This window comes from Pollicipes pollicipes, unplaced genomic scaffold, assembly GCF_011947565.3.
Source record: "Pollicipes pollicipes isolate AB1234 unplaced genomic scaffold, Ppol_2.1 Scaffold_7261;HRSCAF=8764_pilon_pilon_pilon, whole genome shotgun sequence".
In the NCBI taxonomy this organism is placed as follows: domain Eukaryota; kingdom Metazoa; phylum Arthropoda; class Thecostraca; order Pollicipedomorpha; family Pollicipedidae; genus Pollicipes; species Pollicipes pollicipes.
Window position 1 is genome coordinate 53,011,446 of NW_023597054.1, and position 23,146 is coordinate 53,034,591.

The following is a 23,146-nucleotide window of genomic DNA, read 5'->3' on the forward strand; positions in this document are numbered from 1 at the left end:
CATACTGTCTGCGTTGTGAGCTGGATTCTCTGAGCTCACAGGCCAGGTGTGCAACATTTTGAGTTCAGTGCAGCGGAAAATGGTCGGTCGTAGAGTATGCCCATTCTTTGTAAACATTTGGATGTTTGCGTGATGTTTGCATGATGTTTTACCTTCATAACATGTCTGAAAGACGTGGAACAACAATGTCATGTTTCAGGAAACTACTTTCGCATTAGCTTTGTTGGGTCTCCTGCTCAGTAAATTTTGCACCCTTCTGCTCATTCCTGCTAGGGCCCTGGGCCTCCAAATGTATTGTTGACATTTACCCAGCCCTATTGGATTCTGGTAAAGGTTTGAACAAAACTGCACTCTGTGGGTCCTTGTCTGTGTTTAGATTATCTGTAGAACTTTAAAAACTGAGTCGTTGGAAGCCGTTTTAGGAAGTAAGCACCGGTTTGTCCTCAAGGAATTCCCTCCTCCATACTCTGACGTCCGTCGTCTAATGATCAGCGGACTCAGCTGTCCCCAGGCTGCATTTGCAGTCAACGCACCCTAAAGCTCCCGGCTGTCTCCAGCAGCTGATCGGTGGTGTCGTTTCTGTCGGACAGGTGCGTGCATTGGGCGCGCGCGCGGGGAAAGAAGGGTGTGGCGTGCACCCAGCCGCGCCGGGTGGCTGCCATGTCTGTGGCGCAGCGCGTCTCGGAAGAGATGGACGTGGCTATTGGCCAGGAGGTGGGCTACTCCATCCGGTTCGAGGACTGCTCCTGCCCGAAAACGCTGCTCAAGTACATGACGGACGGCATGTTGCTGCGCGAGGCCATGTCCGACCCCATGCTGGAGAACTATCAGGTCAGTGACACCAGTGCCGAATACCATGCTCCGGTCGACCAGCCGGCAGGCGCTTCTCCGACTTATTCATCCATCGTTGGCTGCTACTAGCTGCCAGGCTGTCGTCCAGTTGATCTTTGCTCATAAAAACTGTGTTGCTAAGCCTTTTTGATGCGTCACCGTCTACATCGGGTGATTACAAACATCACAGCCCATTGGGCTTAATAGGCAACACACCATACGTCAGCGACCTGTTTGTGTTGCACTGCATTCATGTAGTGGCCTTTAGTGGTGCTCAGCCCTGGCGTCGTGATACTCATTGACCCTGCTTTGACCCCGTGTGTGACGTCCGGCGCGCCCGTCGGCAGGTGCTGTTGCTGGACGAGGCTCACGAGCGCACGCTGGCCACCGACATCCTGATGGGCGTCATCAAGGAGGTGATCAAGCAGCGACCCGACCTCAAGATCGTCATCATGTCTGCCACGCTCGACGCCGGCAAGTTCCAGCAGTATTTTGACGGCGCGCCGCTGATGAACGTGCCCGGCCGCACTCACCCGGTGGAGATCTTCTACACACCGGAGCCGGAGCGCGACTACCTGGAGGCGGCCATCCGCACTGTCGTGCAGATCCACATGTGCGAGGAGGTCGAGGGCGACATGTTGCTGTTCCTCACCGGGCAGGAGGTCAGTGTGGCGGCAGACGGGGGGCGAGAGGCGGGACGGCCGGGGTGCCGAATCCATTGTCCAGCCCGGGCGGGCGTGTGATGCAGGGATGTGTGGATCGAGGCAACTGCTCAGCTCTGGCGGGCGTGTGCTGCAGAGATGTATGGGTCGAGTCCAATGTTCAGCCCGGGCGAGCGTGTGATGCTGTCTCTTTGCTAGTCTCTCCGGAACAGCCGCACCGTCATCCATCTCCGGGTGGCGAGCGTTCAGACGTGCGGCGCCAAAGCCCTTCTGCGCCAAGCGATGCACCATAACACCCCGTCCGCCTCTCGCGTCCGCTGACGGTCGTCTCCGCCGCTCGTGCACAGGAGATCGAGGAGGCGTGCAAGCGGCTGAAGCGCGAGATCGACAACGTGGGCCCGGAGATTGGCGAGCTCAAGTGTATCCCGCTGTACTCGACGCTGCCGCCGGCGCTGCAGCAGCGCATCTTCGAGCCGGCGCCGGCCAACCGACCCAACGGCGCCGTCGGCAGGAAGGTGGGTCACAGGCAGGCCGGTGGCTGGGCCGCTGGCGTCCGGCGCCGTCGAACGAGCGATGTGTCGTCTGTTGCGGTCGTGGCTAGAGCCCGAAGAAAGACCGCGAGTTCGTCTCTCTCTCCAGTATCCCTTGTGTCCGTCCTTCTTGCCTGTCTCCCGCGTGTCCGTCCCTCTTGCCTGTCTCCCGCGTGTTCTTCCCTCTTGCCTGTCTCCCGCGTGTCCGTCCCTCTTGCCTGTCTCCCCCGTGTTCTTCCCGCTTGCCTGTCTCCCGCGTGTCCGTCCCTCTTGCCTGTCTCCGGTGTATACGTCTTCTTTACCGGTCTCCGGTGTGTCCGTTCCGTACGTGTGCCGTATGATCGGGGCAGTCGGCGCACCCCAAAGCCCGAATCATCATTTGTCCGTTCCTTTGACTCGTCTTTTTTGTCCTTGTTCCTTTCACCGGCCTCCGTTTTGACTGTCCGTTTCGCTGATCTCTGTTTTGTCGGTCCCGATGACCGGTGTCTCCGTTGTGCCCATCTCTTTGACCCGTCTGCGCTGCGCCAGTCCCTCTGACCGTCCCTCTGACCGTCCGTCCGAACCCGGCAGGTGGTCGTGTCCACGAACATCGCCGAGACGTCGCTGACCATCGACGGCGTCGTGTTCGTGATCGACCCGGGCTTCTCCAAGCAGAAGGTGTACAACCCCCGCATCCGCGTCGAGTCGCTGCTGGTGTCGCCTATCAGCAAGGCGTCGGCTCAGCAGCGGGCTGGTCGCGCCGGACGCACCAAGCCGGGCAAGTGTTTCCGACTGTACACGGAGAAAGCGTTCAAGTCGGAGATGCAGGACAACACGTACCCGGAGATCCTGCGCTCCAACCTGGGCACGGTGGTGCTGCAGCTGAAGAAGCTCGGCATTGACGACCTGGTGCACTTTGACTTCATGGACCCGCCGGCGCCCGAGACGCTGATGCGCGCGCTCGAGCTGCTCAACTACCTGGCGGCGCTGGATGACTCGGGCAACCTGACCGATCTGGGTGCCATCATGGCCGAGTTTCCGCTGGACCCCCAACTGGCTAAGATGCTGATCGCCTCCACGGACTACAACTGCAGCAACGAGATTCTCAGCATCACGGCGATGCTGTCAGGTGAGTGGGCGGCGCCGCCAGTTCGCCCGTCGCATGCGTCAAGGGAGGGACCGGCCCTCGGTGGGGCACGCTGGCCTGGGATCTGTAGAGGCCTTGGTCACCTGAACGTTCCGTTTGCCGACGTATCTCGGAGAGTTTCCATTTGCGACTGAATATCGGCGCCATCCTCGAGACGGTGATGCTGTCCTGCACGTGACGCCGGCGCGCGCGCGCGCCGGACCCGCCCGACCGATGGCCGGGCTGCGGGCCGCCGTGGCGCTGTGCGGAGCCGGCCGAGCCGCCGGGCGCCGCGACCCCGCCCGGCGGCGGCGCCCGGTGGCCCGCCTCCCTCCTGACCCCGTCTCTGTGTGACGTCCCTAGGTCAAACTAACGGGCTGGACGCGGGGGTGCTCCTGCCTCCTGAACTCTAGTCCCACAGTGTTTCGTGCGGCCCAACGACGCGCGGAAGGCTGCGGACGAGTCCAAGATGCGCTTCGCCCACATTGACGGCGATCATCTGACGCTGCTCAACGTCTACCACGCCTTCAAGCAGAGTGAGTGACGCCGCCCCGCGCAGCACGCACTGACAGAAACGCGGCTGAATTGGCGGACGCATGAATGAAACGTTGTTATCGAAGGCAGCCAGTGTCGACTTCCGCGCCGGAGTACACTTGTGCTGCGTGTATCGGCGGTCCCCGCGCGGCAGTGCGGGCGCGTTTCGGAATGAAAGCGAGCAGGCGAGCCTCCTTCACCCAATGGTCGGTAACGTCGCACACGCACTGCAGTCCTCACAGAGTGGTGCTGTTCGGGGAAGAACAAAACGAAAAGATTTGGGTGAGGCTGTGCGCTGCCAAGGCCGGCGGGTTCTGTACCTCCGATCGTGGCCCCTTCACAGCAGCCGCCGGCGGGACCTGGCCTTAAGTGTAGGGATGTCGTGTGCCGGCATGCGCACCGTGTCGCTACGGCGCGCTGGTGACCGGCGGTGATTGGTGACCGCCGGTGACCTGTGGCGACCGGAGGGCGGCCGCCGACGCCGGCCGGCCTTGGGCGACACTGACGCGCCGCTGGTATCTAACCGGTCTGCTGCAGACATGGAGGACCCGCACTGGTGCCACGACAATTTCGTCAACTATCGTTCCCTGAAGTCGGCCGACAACGTGCGTCAGCAGCTGTCACGCATCATGGACCGCTTCAACATGCCCAGGAGGTCCACCGACTTCACCTCGCGCGACTACTACATCAACATCCGCAAGGCCCTCGTCTCAGGGTTTTTCATGCAGGTGGGTTGGGTGTTTGGTGCTGGCCGGAGAACGGAGCGGCAGCGCGGCTGCCAAGATTTCGATTTGGTGTAAATTCCGATTTCCGTCCTCATGTATCTACTATCCTAGGCATCCTCATACGAGTAGTTACTGCCTAGGCCGTCCAGTGTGTGTCGTTCCGCTCTTTGACCGTGGAAATTATTTGAGCGTCAGAGCTACGTGGCTGCTCCAGGCCGCCTGTGTGTGGGGATAATCACAAGCCCCGTGGGGGAAATCGTCACGCAGGTGCCCCCGATCAGTGGGGCGGAGCGCTCGGTACTCTGTGGATCTGTCCCGGGGACGGTCGAGACGCGCCGTGTCACGTGACCGCCGCCGTCTCCAGGTGGCGCATCTGGAGCGGACTGGACACTACCTGACCTGCAAGGACAACCAGGTGGTGCAGCTCCATCCGTCCACCTGCCTCGACCACAAACCCGAGTGGGTCCTCTACAACGAGTTCGTGCTCACCACCAAAAACTACATTCGCACCGTGACCGACATCAAAGGTAGGCGTTTGCGGCTTTCATCGGTTTGAGACCTGGTGAATGAGACGCCCGAAGTCTTTTCGTAATGTCTCGTAGTAAAGCCCGAATTATGGCCTAAAGGACCTTGGTCTGGCCTGGTGGGCACGGACGTGCCAGGCAAGGTCTGGACGAGTCAGACCTCGATCAGACCGTATTGCGAGCCCCCGTTGCATGCTCGGTGTCTGTCCTGCGTCCCCGGGCGCCCCACGGTGCGGGGCCTGACGTCGGCCAGCCACTGGAGACGGCGAGGTTTGGGTCTCAAGCCTCCCCGTAACCCAGTCCCGCCCTGAGGCCTCGCGAGACCTCACGAGTTGCCCTGTCCCGAACGTCGTGTTCGGCACCGCGACTCCCCGTGTACCCGGGCCGTGGTTTCGTGTTCTGCGCTCCGCGCCCTTACGCGTCGTCTGTCCGTTTTCAGCGGAATGGCTGGTGAAAATCGCGCCGCAGTACTACGAGATGAGCAACTTCCCGCAATGCGAGGCCAAACGCCAGTTGGAGCTGCTCATAGCGAAGCTGGAGTCGAAGCAGTTCCGCGACGGCTTCTAGGTGTTTTGCGGCTGCTAGCCAGCAGAGCGGCGCGGGCGGCGATCGCCGCGGACACCGCTGCCTCCGGCGGGCTCCTCTGCCCGTGCTCTCCTGAGGTGGCTACTTCCGCGTTCAGAACGGTGTGCCGAGAGGCTCCGCTAGATTAGCTGATCCGAAAATGCGGGCCGCACCTGTCTAGTTCTGTCTCGATCGGAATGTCCAGCAGTCGTGCGGATAGGTTTCTGGATTCATCGCCGCGGTCTCGACTATGTTCGCGTGGTGCTGACCGGTTTCATTTGCTAGCCACTGTGCTTACATACACCCATAGTTGGAGCGGCGCCTTGACCAGTTGGCTGTTCCACCCGGTCGCGCCGCGACTCCGTACCTCGATGGCGCACCGGCCGTGAGTCGGTGCGGACGTGCTGCACTCGGCATGGCGTCACGGCGTGCGTCCCCGTCCGCGAGCCGGTGTACGGGAGCACTGTCGGCCAGCACCCCTGCTCTGTCGCCTGGATCTTGTGGGCTGGCTGGCGTTATTTTAATCAGTTCATTCACGCGCATTGGTGCGGCGCCGCGGCAACCGAGGGGTCTGTGGGCTTCATTCTCATTCGTTCCGGCGTCAGCAGTCCTGCTTCAGCGGTGACCGCTCGGACGCGCGCTGTGCGCGAGAGCGGCAATCTCGCACGGGACTGTGTTGGAGGCGGCAGGAAGGTCGAGTCGCGAGTCAACGCCCGCCCTCCCCGCGCGCGCGGTGCGTTTGATACGGTGTGTTGCTGGACGCTGTTGTATGGAACAGCTGCGAGTCGGGAGGGATTGGGTGGTCGACTCGGCGAATATATCATCCGTGATCGGACAAAGGCCTTCGGTGTTTCAGCGCCTCCACGTTGGGCCATGCCTGGTGGGTGCGGTCGGGCGATCACCGCGCGTTGCTACCGTTATATGCTGCGTATTGCTCACTACTTCGACGAAAGGATAAGTGCGGATCGCCGTCGCTATAAACCGAGCTCTCTGGGCGTGCAGTTCCAGGCGTAGCGTGCGGAGGGAACGCGTGCGTGGGACACAGCTCAGAACCTCTAAATCTGTTGGCTGTAAATGACATGGCTAGCCTTCACTCATGTGCTGGGCTATGTTAAATTATAGCTGGGGTTTGACCACTCGATGCTGGAGCAGCGCAGGCTTTTGACAGGGGAGAGGGTCCTGTTTCTGGTCCTCGTTCACGCAGCGTCCTGTTGCTAGCTTGTGTTAGTCACAGTGATTCTGCGACGTTCCGGGCCGGACATGACCCATAGGCCTGTAAGGCTAAAGTGGGGCGGAGACTTACGCGCCCATGCTGGCCATCGAGATGCTCAGTGATGGCGCTATTGCGCGCTTGAGCCGAATCCCTACTTCGCAAATTGTGGGCTTGCCTTTCTGCACTGGCTCTGTTGGATGTGCTGGGGTGGATAGCGCACATCGTTGCGGCGATATGTCGTACATTGTTACCGTGATATGCTACACATTGTTCCTTACTTCAACAATAGGATAAGTGCGGAGCGCGTAATGTTAATCGTCCCATCAACCGGCTGTGCCAATGGTATGAAGCTGAGAAGCCACAGAAGCCGTCACGTGTATATTGCAAATTGGTGGTGCTCGTCGACGCTGCGCAGAACGCGGCATAAGACGCGGGTAGGAAATCGGGATCAGACCTCACATGAGATTAGTGACGTTGAGGTATACTGCGGAAGCTATGAAATTATCCACGGATACTGCAAAAACAGTTCAAAGCATAGCAGACAAGCAGACAAGACATAGCAGACAAGAGGCGTAAATCGGCACGTCTCCGCGTTCCGTATGTCTGCGCCGTGAACAGCAGCCGGCTGTTCTGCATCCAGTGGTCTGTGATCGGGTGTTCCGTGTCGTTCCGGCCAGCCGCCAACCAGTCCCGAAGCTGGAGAAGGTAGAGCATGCGGCAAGTGGCTGTATGGTGGCGCAACAGGCCTGGGACCAGCAGAACAGCCGAGCTGCTCGCCAAGTCCTTTTGAAAATGTTACGCCATTGAGTGCTGACAAAACAGCACCAGGCTGTTCGTCAAGCATGACCGTTGAGAGAAATTAAGCGTGCAGCATCACTGGAAGATTAGCACGACGAAGTGAAAGAAAACAGGCACCAGAGGCGATTCCGTGACGTGTCTGGAGCCTCCGCCGTGTAAAAACAGACTCGTGTCTACTTTTCCGTACAGTATTATTGTCATCAGGTCGTGGGGTCAAAGATCCTTCAAATGCGTTTGTATATTCATCAAACACTAAATGCGAACAAGCACTCGCAGTCATATGTTCGTTCGATATATATAAATGCAGGTGTGTGGGTGTGTACCGACGGTACAATCTTGTGGATGGTGGCGCCGGCGCTCCTCTTTGAGTTTGGAAGTCACAAGTTTCGCCAAGCCGTACAAATAGTTCCAGCGCATCTCCCTGTCCAAAAGCGTGACCATACATCTGTGCGAGGGAACTACATCTGTCGGTGGTGCATGCTGTTTTCGGCCTGGCAGACGCCGGCTCAGTGAACAGCACTGAACGCTAGCGCCGCGTAGCCTCGTCTTCGTGAGATCGGTCGTTCGGTCGCCTTGCCTGCCTCGCGCGGCGAACCGCAGCCACCGCCGGCAGTGTCCCGAGGCGCAGCTCAGGCCCGCCTGGTGCGGCGGCCGCGGCACCGCTGGCCGCTCACCGGGCGCCGCTAGCGTCGCCTGCCGGCCGCAGCAGCGACAAGATCGAGCTGCGCGTGTTGGAGCGCGTGCGCTTGTAGCGTATGCCGTCGCCGGTGCGGACGCAGTCGTGGTAGGCCTGGATCAAACCGAGCAGCTCACCGAAGGCGTCGCGGTCGTGCTCCAGAGCGCTCATCAGCTGGCTCATGGAGAGTCCCTCTGCCAAAGGTTACAGAGGGTGAGACCCTGGGCCAGGGGGCACAGGCTAGGTGGTGAGGCGCACAGAGCTGTTAGAGGTCACAGGCTGCAGGGTCATATGCCTCCTCCAGAGACGCACGCCGACACCTGTAAAGCTGTGTGGAAGGCATCACCAGTTATAAGATGCGGCACCGGTTGGTATCAGCTTGCTTCCCCTGGTGCTTTACATTATCCGAGCCACGGATTGCGTGCTTGGATTTTTAAGGCGGCTTCTGGTCGTTCAGTATTTTTTGCATGTTTTGACAATGTTGTGATATATTGAAGGTGGCAGGTATCATGAATTGGTTTGGACGTCGCCAAGAGGAGGGCCAAGCCCTCCCTCCCCCCCACGAGTCGAATTTGGTTGCAATTTGCAGGATTTTGAGGACAATTTACATTATCTCCCCCTCTTTGAATACGATATTGACTAAGTACACGTGGATGGGCTCTGTGAAGACAAAGCCACGTTTAAAAATCCTGCCCCGGTCGCCGAGTTGAGGTCAAGACACCGACCGCGTCAGGTCCTGGCCATGCGATACAGCTCTAAATGGTGTCCACAGCCCCCTGTAGTAATGACACGGAATCAATAGACGGGTCATCGAGAAATCCTCCTGGCTTGGAACTCAGGTCAAGCCGTGCTTTTTCATCGTGATACATGTGAAAATGGCCGAGCCATGCCAGCGCAGATCGAGTGACGGGATGTTGGGTGATAATGTCGATAGGTAAGTTATGATATTCAAAGTCTGGGAAATAATTTAATAACCATGCAACTTTCGATAATTTATGCAGGATGATAACAGTTTGCTGCTTTATAAGCAGCCTGCAGAAGAACAACTTTGTATCTCAAGGTGACGTGACTTGAGGTCATTGATCTCAACTTACATTGTTGAAAATGCCCTCCAAGCGGGGGGTACTCCTACATTTGTAATTTATCTCCATAACACAAGAGGCAGGGAGCAGCAATCAGCTATCGTCAGGATAAAAACCCTGAGCAATAACATGGATTTCGTGCTAGTACAGTTTCGAGCTTGCAAAGGTTCTGTGAACAAGAATAGGTACTTTCAGTCGGACGCTGATCGGCTGCACTGCAAGGGATACTGATACATTAAACACATGAGAACGCTAGTCTCTGAGCAGTCATAGGTCAGTGGCCTGAAAAAAAAACATTAAAAAAACCGCAACGCAACACGCAAAAAGGCATTGCAAAATGTGCTGAAAGCCTTGCGCATCTACCATTGTTCGCTATCGTATCACCATCGAAACGCCGGGAGGCTTGGTCAGCGCCGAGCTGAACGCGAATGGAGAGACGCCGCCCAGCCGCGCCCCGCCCGACCGTGTCACTCACGGAACTGCTGAGCTGCGTTGAGCAGCGTCACGAGCGGGTTCTGGCCGCAGCCGTCCGAGCTCTCGCTGCCCTTCACGAGGAACGTGCGGCCCGAGACGACCGACAGCAGCAGAGCCAGCATCATCGGCACCGTCCTCAGCTGTGACCGCGTCTGAGAACATAGCCCCAGTAACGACGGTGGGTTACAAAGCAAGTATCACTGTCGCTGTAAAGACGAGCTGTTCAATCTGTTCATGTAAATATCTGTTCCGACACCGCCAGCTTCAGATGTATGTATATAACTATTTTGATGATGAATATTGAAGCGCTCTCCGGTAGGGAAACCTTTTGGGTCGCGTCGGCGGCCGAGGGAGCCCAGAGATAGAAGGTCAATACTTCTTCCGATCTTGCCATCGCTGCGCAGTTGCAGTGATCCACCAGCCCATCTACACATCTGTGATTTGTCCTTCCGCTCAGACAGCGGCAGGGCCGCACTGGCTTTAGCGTGGGAAAGAATGAGTAAGTTCCCAGCCACAGCCTGAAGAAATCCACAGATTCGGCCACTTGCACCCTTAGTGAGTGAGCCGGCAGGCAGCGTGCGTCCGCCACGGTCAACGTGGCGCGGCGGTGAGGCTCCGGCCTTCCAAACCCCGGGGCGAACCCTCTCCGACCGGACCGGTGGGGCCTACAGCATCTGTCACCGTCCCACGCATAAGGGCGGGAGGTGATGCGCGGCTACCACCGCCGGCTGGAGCCGGCGTGACCTCTCCGTAGCGGCTGCCGTCTCTCCGCGACCTTGTGTGGCGGCCCTGTTCGGCGGCGGTGCGGCGGGCGGCGGTTGGGCAGTTGCTTGATATGTGAAAACGAGGACACAAGAGAAGTGTGAGCGTGTTTCGAATATCTCTGCGTGAGTTTGTGTTTGATCTATGTTTTACAGTGTTAAGTGAGCGAGGGTATAGTAAACTAACCAAATAAAAATACATCGCTGTTTTTCGCGCCCGCTGTCCCCTAGGTCCGCCGCAATGGTCCATGCCCGAAGAGCTCGAGCGCAGGGAAAGGGAAGTCCCCTAGATCCGTCACAGCGGACCACGTCCGAATAGCTCAAGCGCAGGGGCAGGGAAGTCCCCTAGATCCGTCACAGCGGACCACGTCCGAAGAGCCCGAGCGCAGGGGGCAGGGAAGTCCCCTAGGTCTGCCACAGCGGACCACGTCCGAATAGCTCGACCGCAGGGGGCAGGGAAGTCCCCTAGATCCGTCACAGCGGACCACGTCCGAAGAGCCCGAGCGCAGGGGCAGGGAAGTCCCCTAGATCCGTCACAGCGGACCACGTCCGAAGAGCTCGTGCGCAGGGGGCAGGGAAGTCCCCTAGATCCGTCACAGCGGACCACGTCCGAAGAGCCCGAGCGCAGGGGGCAGGGAAGTCCCCTAGATCCGCCACAGCGGATCACGTCCGAGGAGCTCAAGCGCAGGGGCAGGAAAGTCCCCTAGATCCGTCACAGCGGACCACGTCCGAATAGCTCAAGCGCAGGGGCAGGGAAGTCCCCTAGATCCGTCACAGCGGACCACGTCCGAATAGCTCAAGCGCAGGGGCAGGGAAGTCCCCTAGTCCGTCACAGCGGACCACGTCCGAAGAGCTCAAGCGCAGGGGCAGGGAAGTCCCCTAGATCCGTCACAGCGGACCACGTCCGAAGAGCCGAGCGCAGGGGGCAGGGAAGTCCCCTAGTCCGCCACAGCGGACCACGTCCGAAGCTCAAGCGAGGGGGCAGGGGAAGTCCCCTAGATCCGTCACAGCGGACCACGTCCGAAGAGCCCGAGCGCAGGGGCAGGGAAGTCCCCTAGATCCGTCACAGCGGACCACGTCCGAGAGCTCGAGCGCAGGGGCAGGGAAGTCCCCTAGATCCGTCACAGCGGACCACGTCCGAGAGCCGAGCGCAGGGGCAGGGAAGTCCCCTAGATCCGTCACAGCGGACCACGTCCGAAGAGCCCGAGCGCAGGGGCAGGGAAGTCCCTAGTCCGTCACAGCGGACCACGTCCGAAGAGCCGAGCGCAGGGGCAGGGAAGTCCCTTAGGTCCGTCACAGCGGACCACGTCCGAATAGCTCGAGCGCAGGGGGCAAGGAAGTCCCCTATATCCGTCACAGCGGACCACGTCCGAGGAGCTCAAGCGCAGGGGCAGGGAAGTCCTCTAGGTCAGCCACAGCGGATCACGTCCGAGGAGCTCAAGCGCAGGGGCAGGGAAGTCCCCTAGATCCGTCACAGCGGACCACGTCCGAGGAGCTCAAGCGCAGGGGCAGGGAAGTCCCCTAGGTCCGCCACAGCGGATCACGTCTGAAGAGCTCGAGCGCAGGGACAGGGAAGTCCCCTATGTCCGCCACAGCGGATCACGTCCGAAGAGCTCGAGCGCAGGAGCAGGGAAGTCCCCTAGGTCCGCCACAGCGGATCACGTCCGAAGAGCTCAAGCGCAGGGAGCAGGGAAAAGGCGAATGATGCGTTTCCAGCACTTCGAAACCCGGACTTCTGGGCGGTCAAAAACGGCCTCATTTGTCTGTCTTACACGCGATCCTCCGCATGATCTGTCTTACCCGGAGACTGCAGGAACATTTTCTGATCAGCGTTTGTTCGCACAACTCGATTGTGCAAGCAAGATTTTACATTCCTCTAGGCTGTGAAGCTTTTGCCTGGGGTACGAGAGTAGGGAAATGGAGGTCACTTGTCCTTCCACCTTTTCACGGAAAGTTTGCCATAACCCTATCATAATGAATCAAAGAAGTCCACGTTAATACCAGATTTCACCTTCCACTCTGGGACATTCCAACTCCAAGTGGGGAGAGGATGTGCAGCTGTTGAGATTATAGCAGAGGATCAACATTCATAAAATGAGAACTCGTAAGCCATGGCGGGCATTTCCACTGGCTCAGAGGTCCCTGGTGGTCGCGGATCGCGTGCCTCGTCTCAGGTGGTCTCAGAAGATTGTTACCCCTGACCGCTCGTGCCGCATCGGGAATGACTACCCCTCGGTTGGCTGTAGTTGACTAAATCGATGTGTTCTGGTCATCGGCCATTTCAGAGGAGTCCCTGAAGACAAGCCGAGGTCTGCACTCAGCTGTTCCAGACGCCGATCATCTTCACCGCCTCTCTGCTCTCCCGCCGGCCTCTTCAGAGTGTTAACACACACCTGACCGGTGTCAGTCACCCACGTGCGGTGGTGCCCAGCATCACCTCGCTTTACAATCCATCAGAAAGGACACTTACTTGTTACCGCGGCCGAAAAAAGCACCGATAGTATTTGATGGCCCAAAATGGCCAGGACAGGACAGCAGAAGCAGCTATGCGTTCTGATAAAAACTGGATCAGATGGCATATTTGTTAATGTGACATGGTCATGCGTTCTATTGCCTGGTCGGGTGGCAGTAGGAAACGTGCCCCTCGGAACAGCGGAAGCCATGCCCCAATGCTTGTAAAAGTTGAACAGGAACCACATGACGACGCACGTAAAGAACTGTTTTAAAAACGATGGTCTTCTGCATTGCCACTTCACGAAGCTGATGTCAAAAGCAACGCCACCTCATGGGACGTTCATACTACCATAGCCGCCTGCCATTCGCACCCCATCCATGGGATGCAGCCGCGGGTCTGAACGGAGCCGCGGCGCTCGCTGTGCGGCAGCCGGCGTCTCCGGTCAGCCGGGCCGGCCACTCACCATGACACCTGGCAGCGCGTTGGACGGGCGGAGTCGTCTGGACAGGTCGTGCGTCTCCTGGGGCAGTCCGCGGACAACTGTGTGTCGCGCCGAGCCCCCAGGGCATTTATCTCGAAGACGGCGCGGTTACCGCCACCGCTCGACGCTCAAGTGCTCCATAATCACGGCAGAAGACCGGCGCAGTGCCGGCAGAAATAGCCGGCCAGGACAAACGAGCCAAGCCCAGCGGGCGGCCGCGGCAGGTGCACACCCACACCACATACAATATTCAGCACCGCCGTTCCAAAAACCGCCAGAGTGGCGTCGCCCGTCTACGATTGGCGCCAATTCCAGCGCCGCGGCGTCCGATTGGCGGCGATCGTGGCGCTCTGGCGCAATCAGGGCGCGCCGAGACGCGGCGGTGATGAGCGCGGGAGGGCGAGAAGCGGCGGCCGGCCGCCCCCGAACGTCGGGCGCGGACGGCGCAGAGGCGCGAAGTGAAGTCAGATGACAGCCAGCAAGACGGGACAGTGACGTCAGATGACAGACAGCCGGACAGGACAACGACGTCAGATGACAGACAGCCGGACGGGGCGGTGATGTCAGATGACAGACAGCCGGACTGGACGATGCGATGTTTATATTGTTCGGGGCAAACAGGACATACCCAAGAGGTCAGACAGATGCTTGCACTGAAATTGTTAAAAAAACGAGGTATTTATCCGGTGCTTTTGTCTTCGTCAAGCTCAAGAAATGTAGACATCAAGAAATATGACAGATATCGTTCCTATATGTAGGCAGCTATCAACTGAATGGCAAACACTCGTTTTTAGCCAGAACACTGATTTGGCACTGATACGGTTACGCTCATAAAAGGAAAGTACGGCAACGAAACACAAATGCAATCAAATGTGCTTCTGGATTAATTGCATTTTCAATGCTTGGCATACGCAAAACGCATATGATGCAAACTGGCTTAATTCTAGCGTAGCAAAGGTAGAGAACTGGGTTATTATGCCGAAAGCATTCAACCTTAAAAACCAGCAGGTAGTCGTTAAACGAAGATATCAAGCAACAACTGGAATACATTATGAGAATGTTCGGCGTTCTCAGCAGCGCTCATAATCACAAGCAAACAAAGTCAATCAAGAATCACGAACCCAAACCTGAGGCGCTTGAAAGACAAAATGTTCGAAATCGTGGCAAGCTCTGCCAATAAAATGATGCAAACTAATAAAGCATTTCAGTTCCTATATCTCTATCTCGATACACGATAACATGCCACGGCTGCTGGAAATACAGACGGCTCACTCGAAAGGTTTCGATTTCGCCGTTTTATTGCAGATAACGCAACCATCTCCGGGCAATTATGGCAGGTGCTTGTGGACGACAATGAGGGACATCAAGAGCAGAGAGGTAGTTAGATCGTTAAATGCTAATCGTTATTTGGCCAGACACATTTCAGGTGCTATCCGTGTAATAAGCGAGGGTGTCTTCCGTTCTTAAATAAGAACGGAAGGCATAAACCTAGGGAGGGGATACGGGGGTCAACGCTACACTGCGCCGGTCTGCTACACTCCGATCATTATTATTTTATAGGACCCAGACCAGAAGCAAACAATGAGCATGCACCAGAGTACAAATCTCTGCAGTACAAGCTGTTTTCCACCATATGAAGCTCTCTCACGGTGATCTGAGCATACGAACGAATAGACGCTGCACGGTATGAGCATGATCGTGCCGAACTGAGCATAATGACACACACACACACACACACACACCACACACACACCCACACACACACACACAACAAGCACACACACACCCACACACACACACACCACACCACAACACACACACACATACGTACGCACGCACGCACGCAACGCACGCACGCACGCAGCGCAACGCACGCACATCACACACACACACACACACGACACACACACACCAACACCACACACACAACACACACACACAACACACACACACACACGCACACACACCACAAACACACACACACACACACACACACCACACACAACACACACACGAACCACGCACACACACACACACACACACGCACGCACGCACGCACGCACGCACGCACGCACGCACGCACAGCACACACACACACAACAGTATTATAGTGAGGTGGTCAGAGGCGCCAAGTGACGTCCCTTAGCATCACTTTTCAACACACTATCCAACACGATCTAACCTCCTCCCAGGTAAGGTATGCCAAAGCTCGGAAAGGTCACAGGTGATTGCGTCTACGATTAATCACCTGGTTTTCCGAAGGAAATCGAAATAAAAATCACGCGTTGCCTCCTGTTTAGGAATTTTGAAGCAGGTGTTTACAGGTCGGTTATGGCATCGGAGTAGAGTACATAAAGCTCCCCTTCCCTATGTCACCTGGCTCTGCCCCTGCCAGGTTTTGCGGACATGTTTTAGCGCGGTAGTTGGCGTCCGAGAAAGACTAGCTATGCAAGAATGCAGCAGCCTTGCTTCCTTTTAGCAGCAAGGCTGGATAGCGTGAGTTCTCACATCGTGCTGACATGAATGTGCAAGCCTACTTTCTACCCAACCTCCGGGACATGGGTCTCAAGCGTATTAAAACATATAAGCAGCATTGAAACCATGCGCGTAGGAACGCTTAAAAAAGTGTGTGGGGGGGGGGGCAGTTCAGGATATTCTTCAGGAACTTTTACGTGGAGAGCAAGCCCGGTGACCGGGGGAGAGATAAAGATGGAGATTCCTGTCCGCTCACAATTCACATGACACATAATGGAAATAATTCAATGTCATGGCTGTGATGATAGATATACATATAAAGCTGTCTCCCACTCGTGCATATTTTTGCCCTTTTCGAATCATCTATGCCATTCGGCAAATGATGGTATCCAGTTCCTCCAGAGTATTCGTCCATTTATGCATTGCTTTCCCTGAGGACGCGAAATTCCACGCGCGGGTAGTCATTTTGGGTTATTGGGGAGGCATTTACCTCCACAGGGTGAATGCCGAAAAACAACATGGACACGGGCTGGCTAGAATTTGAACACGAATCAATGGCCCATAGCGCACCATAGTTTTCAATCGCCTAGATTTCGGCGGTAGCTTTTCAAGAGACAAGATTTGTCGCAGCCTGTTTGGTGGAAACAGAGTCGGATGCTTCATATACTAACCGCCAAAAGCAATTTGACAAAGATCTTACAACTGGAGTTTCTCCTGCAAAAACCGAGTCGCAGAATGAAGGCCCTTCTGTCATATATTCCTTATCTGAGCCCTACTCCCGTCCGCCGTCGGTGGCCACTGATCTGGCCTGGCTGTACCCCGCATGACTGACTGCGAACTGATCGCATGACTGCTTTGCTGCATGTTTATGGATCGGCATTGCCAATTTTTGGTGTGCAAAGCATACATTGGACACCTACAACAGTACCTGTTCCCAATATTCTCCTCTTACGCTACACCATTCTGGAAAATGAGCCTTCGGGAAGCTGCCTACCTTAGACATGAATTGGTCCAACGGACATTCACTTACCCCTCATTCAACGTAGTCGACTTGATCTGCTCTTGTGTGTTGGCAATGGCGCAGCCAGAGCCTTTCTAACGGGGTTACGGGGTTGACAAAAGTTTCCCTGATGATCCCCCTAAAAGTCAACTTAACTCACATAATGTGACAGCTTACTTGCTAACAAGGACGCAGTTTTCTTCGTTTTATTGCTATTTTTGCCCTGCAACCAAACAGAAACAGAAACCAGAAGCTACCGCGAAATCAAATCCATTCGTATGTTTAAGTCAATAAACTGTAGAAATCAGGCGTTCAACTGCATGAAATAAATTACCGGCGCTCTTTGTTTTACGTTGGTTCAGTAGGCTCTTTCAAAGCAGATAAAACAAAAGCTTTGTCAGAATCTTTTCTTTGGGCTCAACAGACGTGTCAAGGACCCGCCAAGGCAGACTGTAGATCGGAACGGGTCTACAACGTGAGCCATTTTTGTCTAGAAATGTTCGACATTAAATCGGAATCGTTTAGTGATGGGACTCGTTTAACGAACTTTTCAACTTGCGCGCCCGCAAATCTTGAACGGAAAACCGACGCCAGGCGTTGCAGTCTCTGCAGGCTGCACAGCGTCAGTACAGCGGTTATTACTGAGCCGTGGCCAACAGGTGGAAGAAAAAATGGCGCCTCTGAGGCAAGTACCTTTGAACGCTTTAGGACAAAAGTCTTACATCTAGAAAATACTCCGGCATATATTTCACCTGCACCATTCTTAGATTGATGATAAGAATGGATTAGCCCTTACAGCAACGCGAAGTTGGGTTTGAATCTTGTGGTGGAACTGAAAGAGCAAAGGTAGAATCTTTAGTTTTCGTGTTGCTTTGGCTGTTAATCTGTCCAGAGGACAGCTTAACACGGCGCCCGCCGCCAGGTGTCACTCGCAGTAGCCTACGTCGTTCGGTTTTACGGAAGCTGCAACCCAAGCTATCACTGTCCTTACTCCCCAGGTTGCGGGCCCGCATGTTCAAACATTTTGATGTAATTTGCTTCACTGATCGATTCTGCAAAAGAATGAACGTTTCTAGGCAAGCATGGTATGGCCTTATTCATTTTTGAAATGATTTCGACCCACTGTATTCAACAATGATGAAGTTCCCTGTTTCTCTCCGGGCAAAGCGCAGAACTTTTGAGCAGAACCCTTGAGCAGAACGCTGGAGGCACATTTCTGTTCCCGGTCAAGGGCTGAACAGCCATTCCGTCCCACCGTGGGGAGTCTTCCGGCTGCCACTCTGGCGACACGGGGCAGGAGCCCCTGGTTGATCCGGGGACCCTTAACACACGTTCGGGTTGGGGAAAATTGATCCCCCAAAGGTTTGTGCAGGATGATTTCCAAACGGCGTGGCGTAGCCACGTCAACCTTTGCACATCTGTAGAAAATTGAATGGCGGATTATTTGATGTAAGACATCAGACGTACCTTGAAATTTCGCTGACGTATAGTAGGTCAAGGTCAGGACATAGATATGCTTAGGTTTGCTTAGATCAGGTACCTAGTTTCACGGCGGTTGCATGAGGAGACACCAACTGAGACGCCAATCTGGAGTTTAACCTTGTTTGAGCTTATTTAACCCCAAGGTCATGACCTAGGAACCTTAAATTTTGACACAAGTGAGTTCACGCACAGGTCAATCTACCCTGTAGTCCCCACTTGAGCAAGGGGTATTCAGCCGGCCACCAGGACGCATGTTAGATGGATACATCATATCACATGGTTCCCCTCCCTGACGCGGGAGGTTTTCTGACCAAGGCAGTTAGCCCCGGATCACTACAAGAACCCGTATTGCCGCAGCAACATCCCTGATCGCCTCAGATGGTCCAATAAATATCACATAGACTCCCGTTTCAGATGTGTTCTTCAGAGATATTGATAGGGTCCTTAACTTAGATTGTGGATCAAAATAGGGCTATAGATTTGTATTGGCATGGCTAACCAATGTTCATGTTCAAATGTACAACGTTAAGTCGGAATTGAGTACCGAGAAAAATTATTGAACATGGTTACAAACATGCGCGCTGGCAAATTTTGTGACAGTCTCGACGCTCGGCGTTGCAGTCTCCGTAGGCTTACGTGGCATAGGCCGCGCGGCGTTGGTTCCGCGGCTGACACTAAGCGATGACCAATGAACAAACGAAAAAGATGACACAAGTAGAGAAAGATGACTGTTGAACTGCGCAAATTGACGTGCATGCCAAAAGGTAGTACAAAAGTAAGCTAAATGCAACTGAAATCTGAAAAGTGAGAATAGGGGGTTGCGGTGGCGGCAGATAATACTGCTGCCCCCTGCACCTTGAAAAGTGGGGTATGATCCCCTGACTATCCACCTTGTTCCTACTTCCATCATCGAAACATCATACTGTACTGGCACAACCGAATGAGTGAAAAACAAGTGATATGTGCATTAAAAAATCATGACGACAGAGCATACACATCTTGAGTATGTGTACTTGTACATCTTTCTCAGTTGTTGGGCGCGATGACACTAACACACACGGCTTTCTGCAGATGCAGACGTCCTCCGAGTAGTCTACGACATGCAAAATCGGATTTGCTATATCACCTTTGCGATCTGATGGACCAGCTCCACGAGCCGGCCTATTGGACGGGCCCTGCTTTGATCAGTCCAATTGACTGGTCACAAGGTACCGGTGAGATGGACTGACTTTGCTGTGGCCTGACCTAATGGACTGACCTGATGGATTGACCTCGCTGCGGACTGACCGGATTAGCTGACCTCGCTGTGGACCGACCGGATTAACTGACCTCGCTGTGGACTGACCTGATTAACTGACCTCGCTGTGGGCTGGCCTGATGAGCTGACCTCGCTGTGGGCTGGCCTGATGAGCTGACCTCGCTGTGGACTGACCTGATGAGCTGACCTCGCTGTGGACTGACCTGATGAGCTGACCTCGCCGTGGACTGACCAGATTAACTGACCTCGCTGTGGACTGACCTGATGAGCTGACCTCGCTGTGGATTGACCTGGTGAGCTGACCGGATGGCAAAGACTGACCCATCTCGTTCCACGCCGCGAAAACAATTCAGCGAACATTCACTAACAGAAGCACACGTGACCCATCGCAGCTGGCCTTTGATATCCAGCGAGTCCCTTCCGTAATAAGCCACGAGGACCTTGGCCTGACGATATCTACTGACTTGCCCTTTCATCAGCACGTTAATCAGCACGTTAATCTCAAAAATCAGTAAAGTCCTTGGGCCTCTCTACTCACTATCGCGACTTCCGCCTCGACATACTCTCAACGACATACATACGACTTACATTATTCCTGTGTTTGATTATTTTGACGTCGTATATGACAGACTTTTGACAGCCAGCGGCCCTCCTAGACTTGACAGATCACAGAGGAGAGTAGCGGAACTCATCACCGGCGCACTCTACAGAACGCACATTCGCATGCTGTTGGGCGATTTGGGATGGAGCACTCAAGTCATGAAGAAACATACACAAACTGACGCTTTTCCACACCCTCATCCACAACCAGCATAAACTGCCGACAAACATCCTTGCACTTCAACCTGATACACGAGCACTTGCAGCAGGACGTCCACTACGCAATACAATGACACTCACATTACCACCGAACAGAACCTTAACATACCAAAACTCCTACATTCCATCAACTACGAGAAGATGGAGCTAACTCCCGTTTGAAGCGTCATCTATCCAGTCATCTCGTTCCTTCAAACGGGAAATATACCAGCGCTGCGGTGTGGCCGCGCCTTCGGTGTATCACAGCTTTAGATCCAGGCATGGCAACACCCTAAATACTAGGCTGAGATTAGGAATGTCGGACCTTAATGCTCACATGTTCGAAATTCAAAATCCAACTACACTTAGTCCCTTCTGCTTGTGTGGCTATTCATATTAAGATCCTACACACTATATTGAACTGGCCTCGCTGTCATGAAATCAGAATTCCAATGCTACGTAAAACATAAGCTGTTCGGTGCATTAGCGAGGAACATAAGTCACAAAGATAAGACAGCAGTATTAGCCTTATTCCTCGGAAAAAGCAGGAGAATGGAGACATAGTTAGGTTGATATTTCGACAACATGCCTTCTCGAAACAATAGCAGAAGTGAATTAGTAAAGTTAGGTGAATTCATTTCTGCTATTGTTTCGAGAAAGGCATGCTGCCAAAATATGAACCTAATTATATTTCCATTCTCCTGGTTTTTCCGAGGAATAAGACTAATACTACTGTCTTAGCTACGTAAAACAGATTGCATCATTCCAAACTTTTCTGAGCTTACAACGAGCAACTCAGTACCTTTCTCAAAGGTAACGGGTTTACACAATTGTACCGGGCAGGAGAAAGCAAAAATTTCCAAGCATTCCTCTTTCAGACCGAACAATTCGCCTAAGCTTTCCGCGGTCGCGTGCAGCAGGCGGGCCACTGTGTAGCGTTGCCGGGCCGGGCGTCCGCCGTCGGCCCGGGACGGCTATATATGTAAACCGGAGCGGCGGCGGGCGCCTGGCCCGTCTCGGCTTGCGGACCGGACGAGTGGCCGGTGGGTCGTGGGTTCCCCTGGCGGCGAGGACCATATCTTATTATTGTTTGGAAAGGCGCTCAAGTTTGAGCGTTTTGCTCATGCGCCATTCCGCTCATCATATCACCTACTGCTTCACGCCCATGATCGAAAATAAACCCAAATCAATCAATCAAATGGACTGACCTCGCTGTGCGCTGCATTAATGGATTGACCTTACGAACTGACCTTGCTGTCGACTGACCTGATGGGCTGGCCATGCTGCAGACGGCATCTCCACCAGCTTCCTCTCGTTACGTCCATGGCCTGTCGTCGAATATCCGTAGATGGCCCAGACGCGGCCGTTTGGGGCAGTAATCGGTCGTCAGCCGCAGCGGAGTGCTTTTTAACCTGATGACTGTGCGAGCTCACTCCAGAAACAGACGCTCGTCTGCGGGACACGAGAGCAGAAATGGAACAGCACGACGACCTTTAAAAGCACACGCACACACAATATGTAATAATGACCGGTGTATGACGACACATAGATGAAAAATGACGCTGCTCTGCACTCCTTAGATTTTAAATAGTCATGCATGCCAGTGGTGTTCAGCACGCTTTCAATGCGTACATGATAGCACTGCCTCTGTGCTGGTGCTGGTGATCGACCTACCAAGGGGTCCAGTTATTTGCTTTCGAATAAGGCTAGGCCATGGATTATGCTGTTATTTCAGCCCAAAATATTGCGAGTTACTTTCTGCCAAGGCCAAAGTGGTACGCCAAAGTTTACCGTCTGGTAAAGCAGAAAATTCAAGACTGCGCCATGATCATAATGCACCATTGGTGCACGCAGTAACGGAGGGCGATCCAAGGGAGATAATGGCGCGATCGACAGAGGGAGGGGCTTGGTCTCGGGATTCCTTGGTCTCGGGACACAAAACTGTAGGAACGGATTCCGCTTTCTAACAAAAAACAAAAATGGATGTCTTCGGCCCCCTCATATGATCAGGAAGAGCCCATGGGCGGAGATGAAGGGTTCAGGGGTAATCAAAAAGGATTCATGCCTGATGTGGAGGGGGAGGGGGAGCTGTGCTTGGAAATCTTTTGGACACCTTTACGCTGTCCTGGGTCCCCTCCTTACACTGTTGGTGGAGTCGTACATTTTGACTTGTCAGACACCTCCATTGTCATTGCTTGGCCGGGCCCTGCGTTGTAGCCGGAACTCCATAAGCTCAACCACAGGCTCACGGGCGCTCTTCATTGGTCTAGCGCTTCTCCTATCTCCTTCCACTCGTGGAAAGCCTGCGCGCTTTTCGGGGTCGTTATCTGAAAACCTGCAGATGTTTGGTCACTCCGGACCCGCCACACCTGTGTCGGGTACTTTTTCCTTGTTCGGAGGACCCTTCACTGCTGCCGTGGGGCGGGGGGGGGGGGGGGGGGTGGAAGGGCACATGTTTACATGTCAGTGCACTCTCGATCGCTCCAAGCTCCTCCACACTGGTCTTCAGTTTTTTTTTTGCCCGGAGGGTCCTGCGATCTTTCCCAGTGCTCTCTACGTCAGCCTGCCAGGCACTCTTAATCGCCCGGTGGAGGGGGGGGGGGGGGGGGGGAGGCGAGCCATGCGGAAGAGACGCGCCTCGGGGTTGTGGCGATGTGTCAGGCGTTCGCCTATCGTGGGCTGCATCCCAGCGTGGGGTCACTGGGCTAGGCCCCGTAG

General features: G+C 55.0%; 2 protein-coding genes across 2 annotated transcripts; one reads left to right on the forward strand and one right to left on the reverse strand.

Annotated features, from left to right (window-relative positions):
* Positions 1 to 590: 590 nt before the first annotated feature.
* Positions 591 to 6,318, forward strand: Dhx15 (DEAH-box helicase 15; the record flags this gene model as incomplete). Its single annotated transcript, XM_037236622.1, is given in 8 exon segments — positions 591 to 831; positions 1,179 to 1,493; positions 1,841 to 2,008; positions 2,594 to 3,131; positions 3,542 to 3,664; positions 4,200 to 4,390; positions 4,752 to 4,914; positions 5,351 to 6,318. Coding segments are annotated over 8 exon segments (1,867 nt in total), but the record flags the coding sequence as incomplete, so codon positions are not given.
* Positions 6,077 to 13,455, reverse strand: LOC119111606 (uncharacterized). The gene is made up of 4 exons (XM_037235413.1): positions 13,398 to 13,455; positions 9,720 to 9,870; positions 8,184 to 8,356; positions 6,077 to 6,115 (listed from the first exon to the last, which is right to left on the reverse strand). The coding sequence occupies exons 1-4, from the start codon at positions 13,398 to 13,400 to the stop codon at positions 6,077 to 6,079; spliced, it is 366 nt and encodes a 121-aa protein (XP_037091308.1). The 5' UTR covers positions 13,401 to 13,455.
* Between the last annotated feature and the right edge of the window lie 9,691 nt (positions 13,456 to 23,146).

Excerpts from the sequence above, each read along its gene's own strand:
- LOC119111606 (XM_037235413.1), bottom strand. Across the intron at positions 8,357-9,719 it reads CAACGCAGCTCAGCAGTTCC|AGGGACTCTCCATGAGCCAG; the intron begins GTGAGTGACACG and ends AACCTTTGGCAG. Across the intron at positions 6,116-8,183 it reads TCTTGTCGCTGCTGCGGCCG|CGCGCGTCCGAGCGGTCACC; the intron begins GCAGGCGACGCT and ends TCTCGCGCACAG.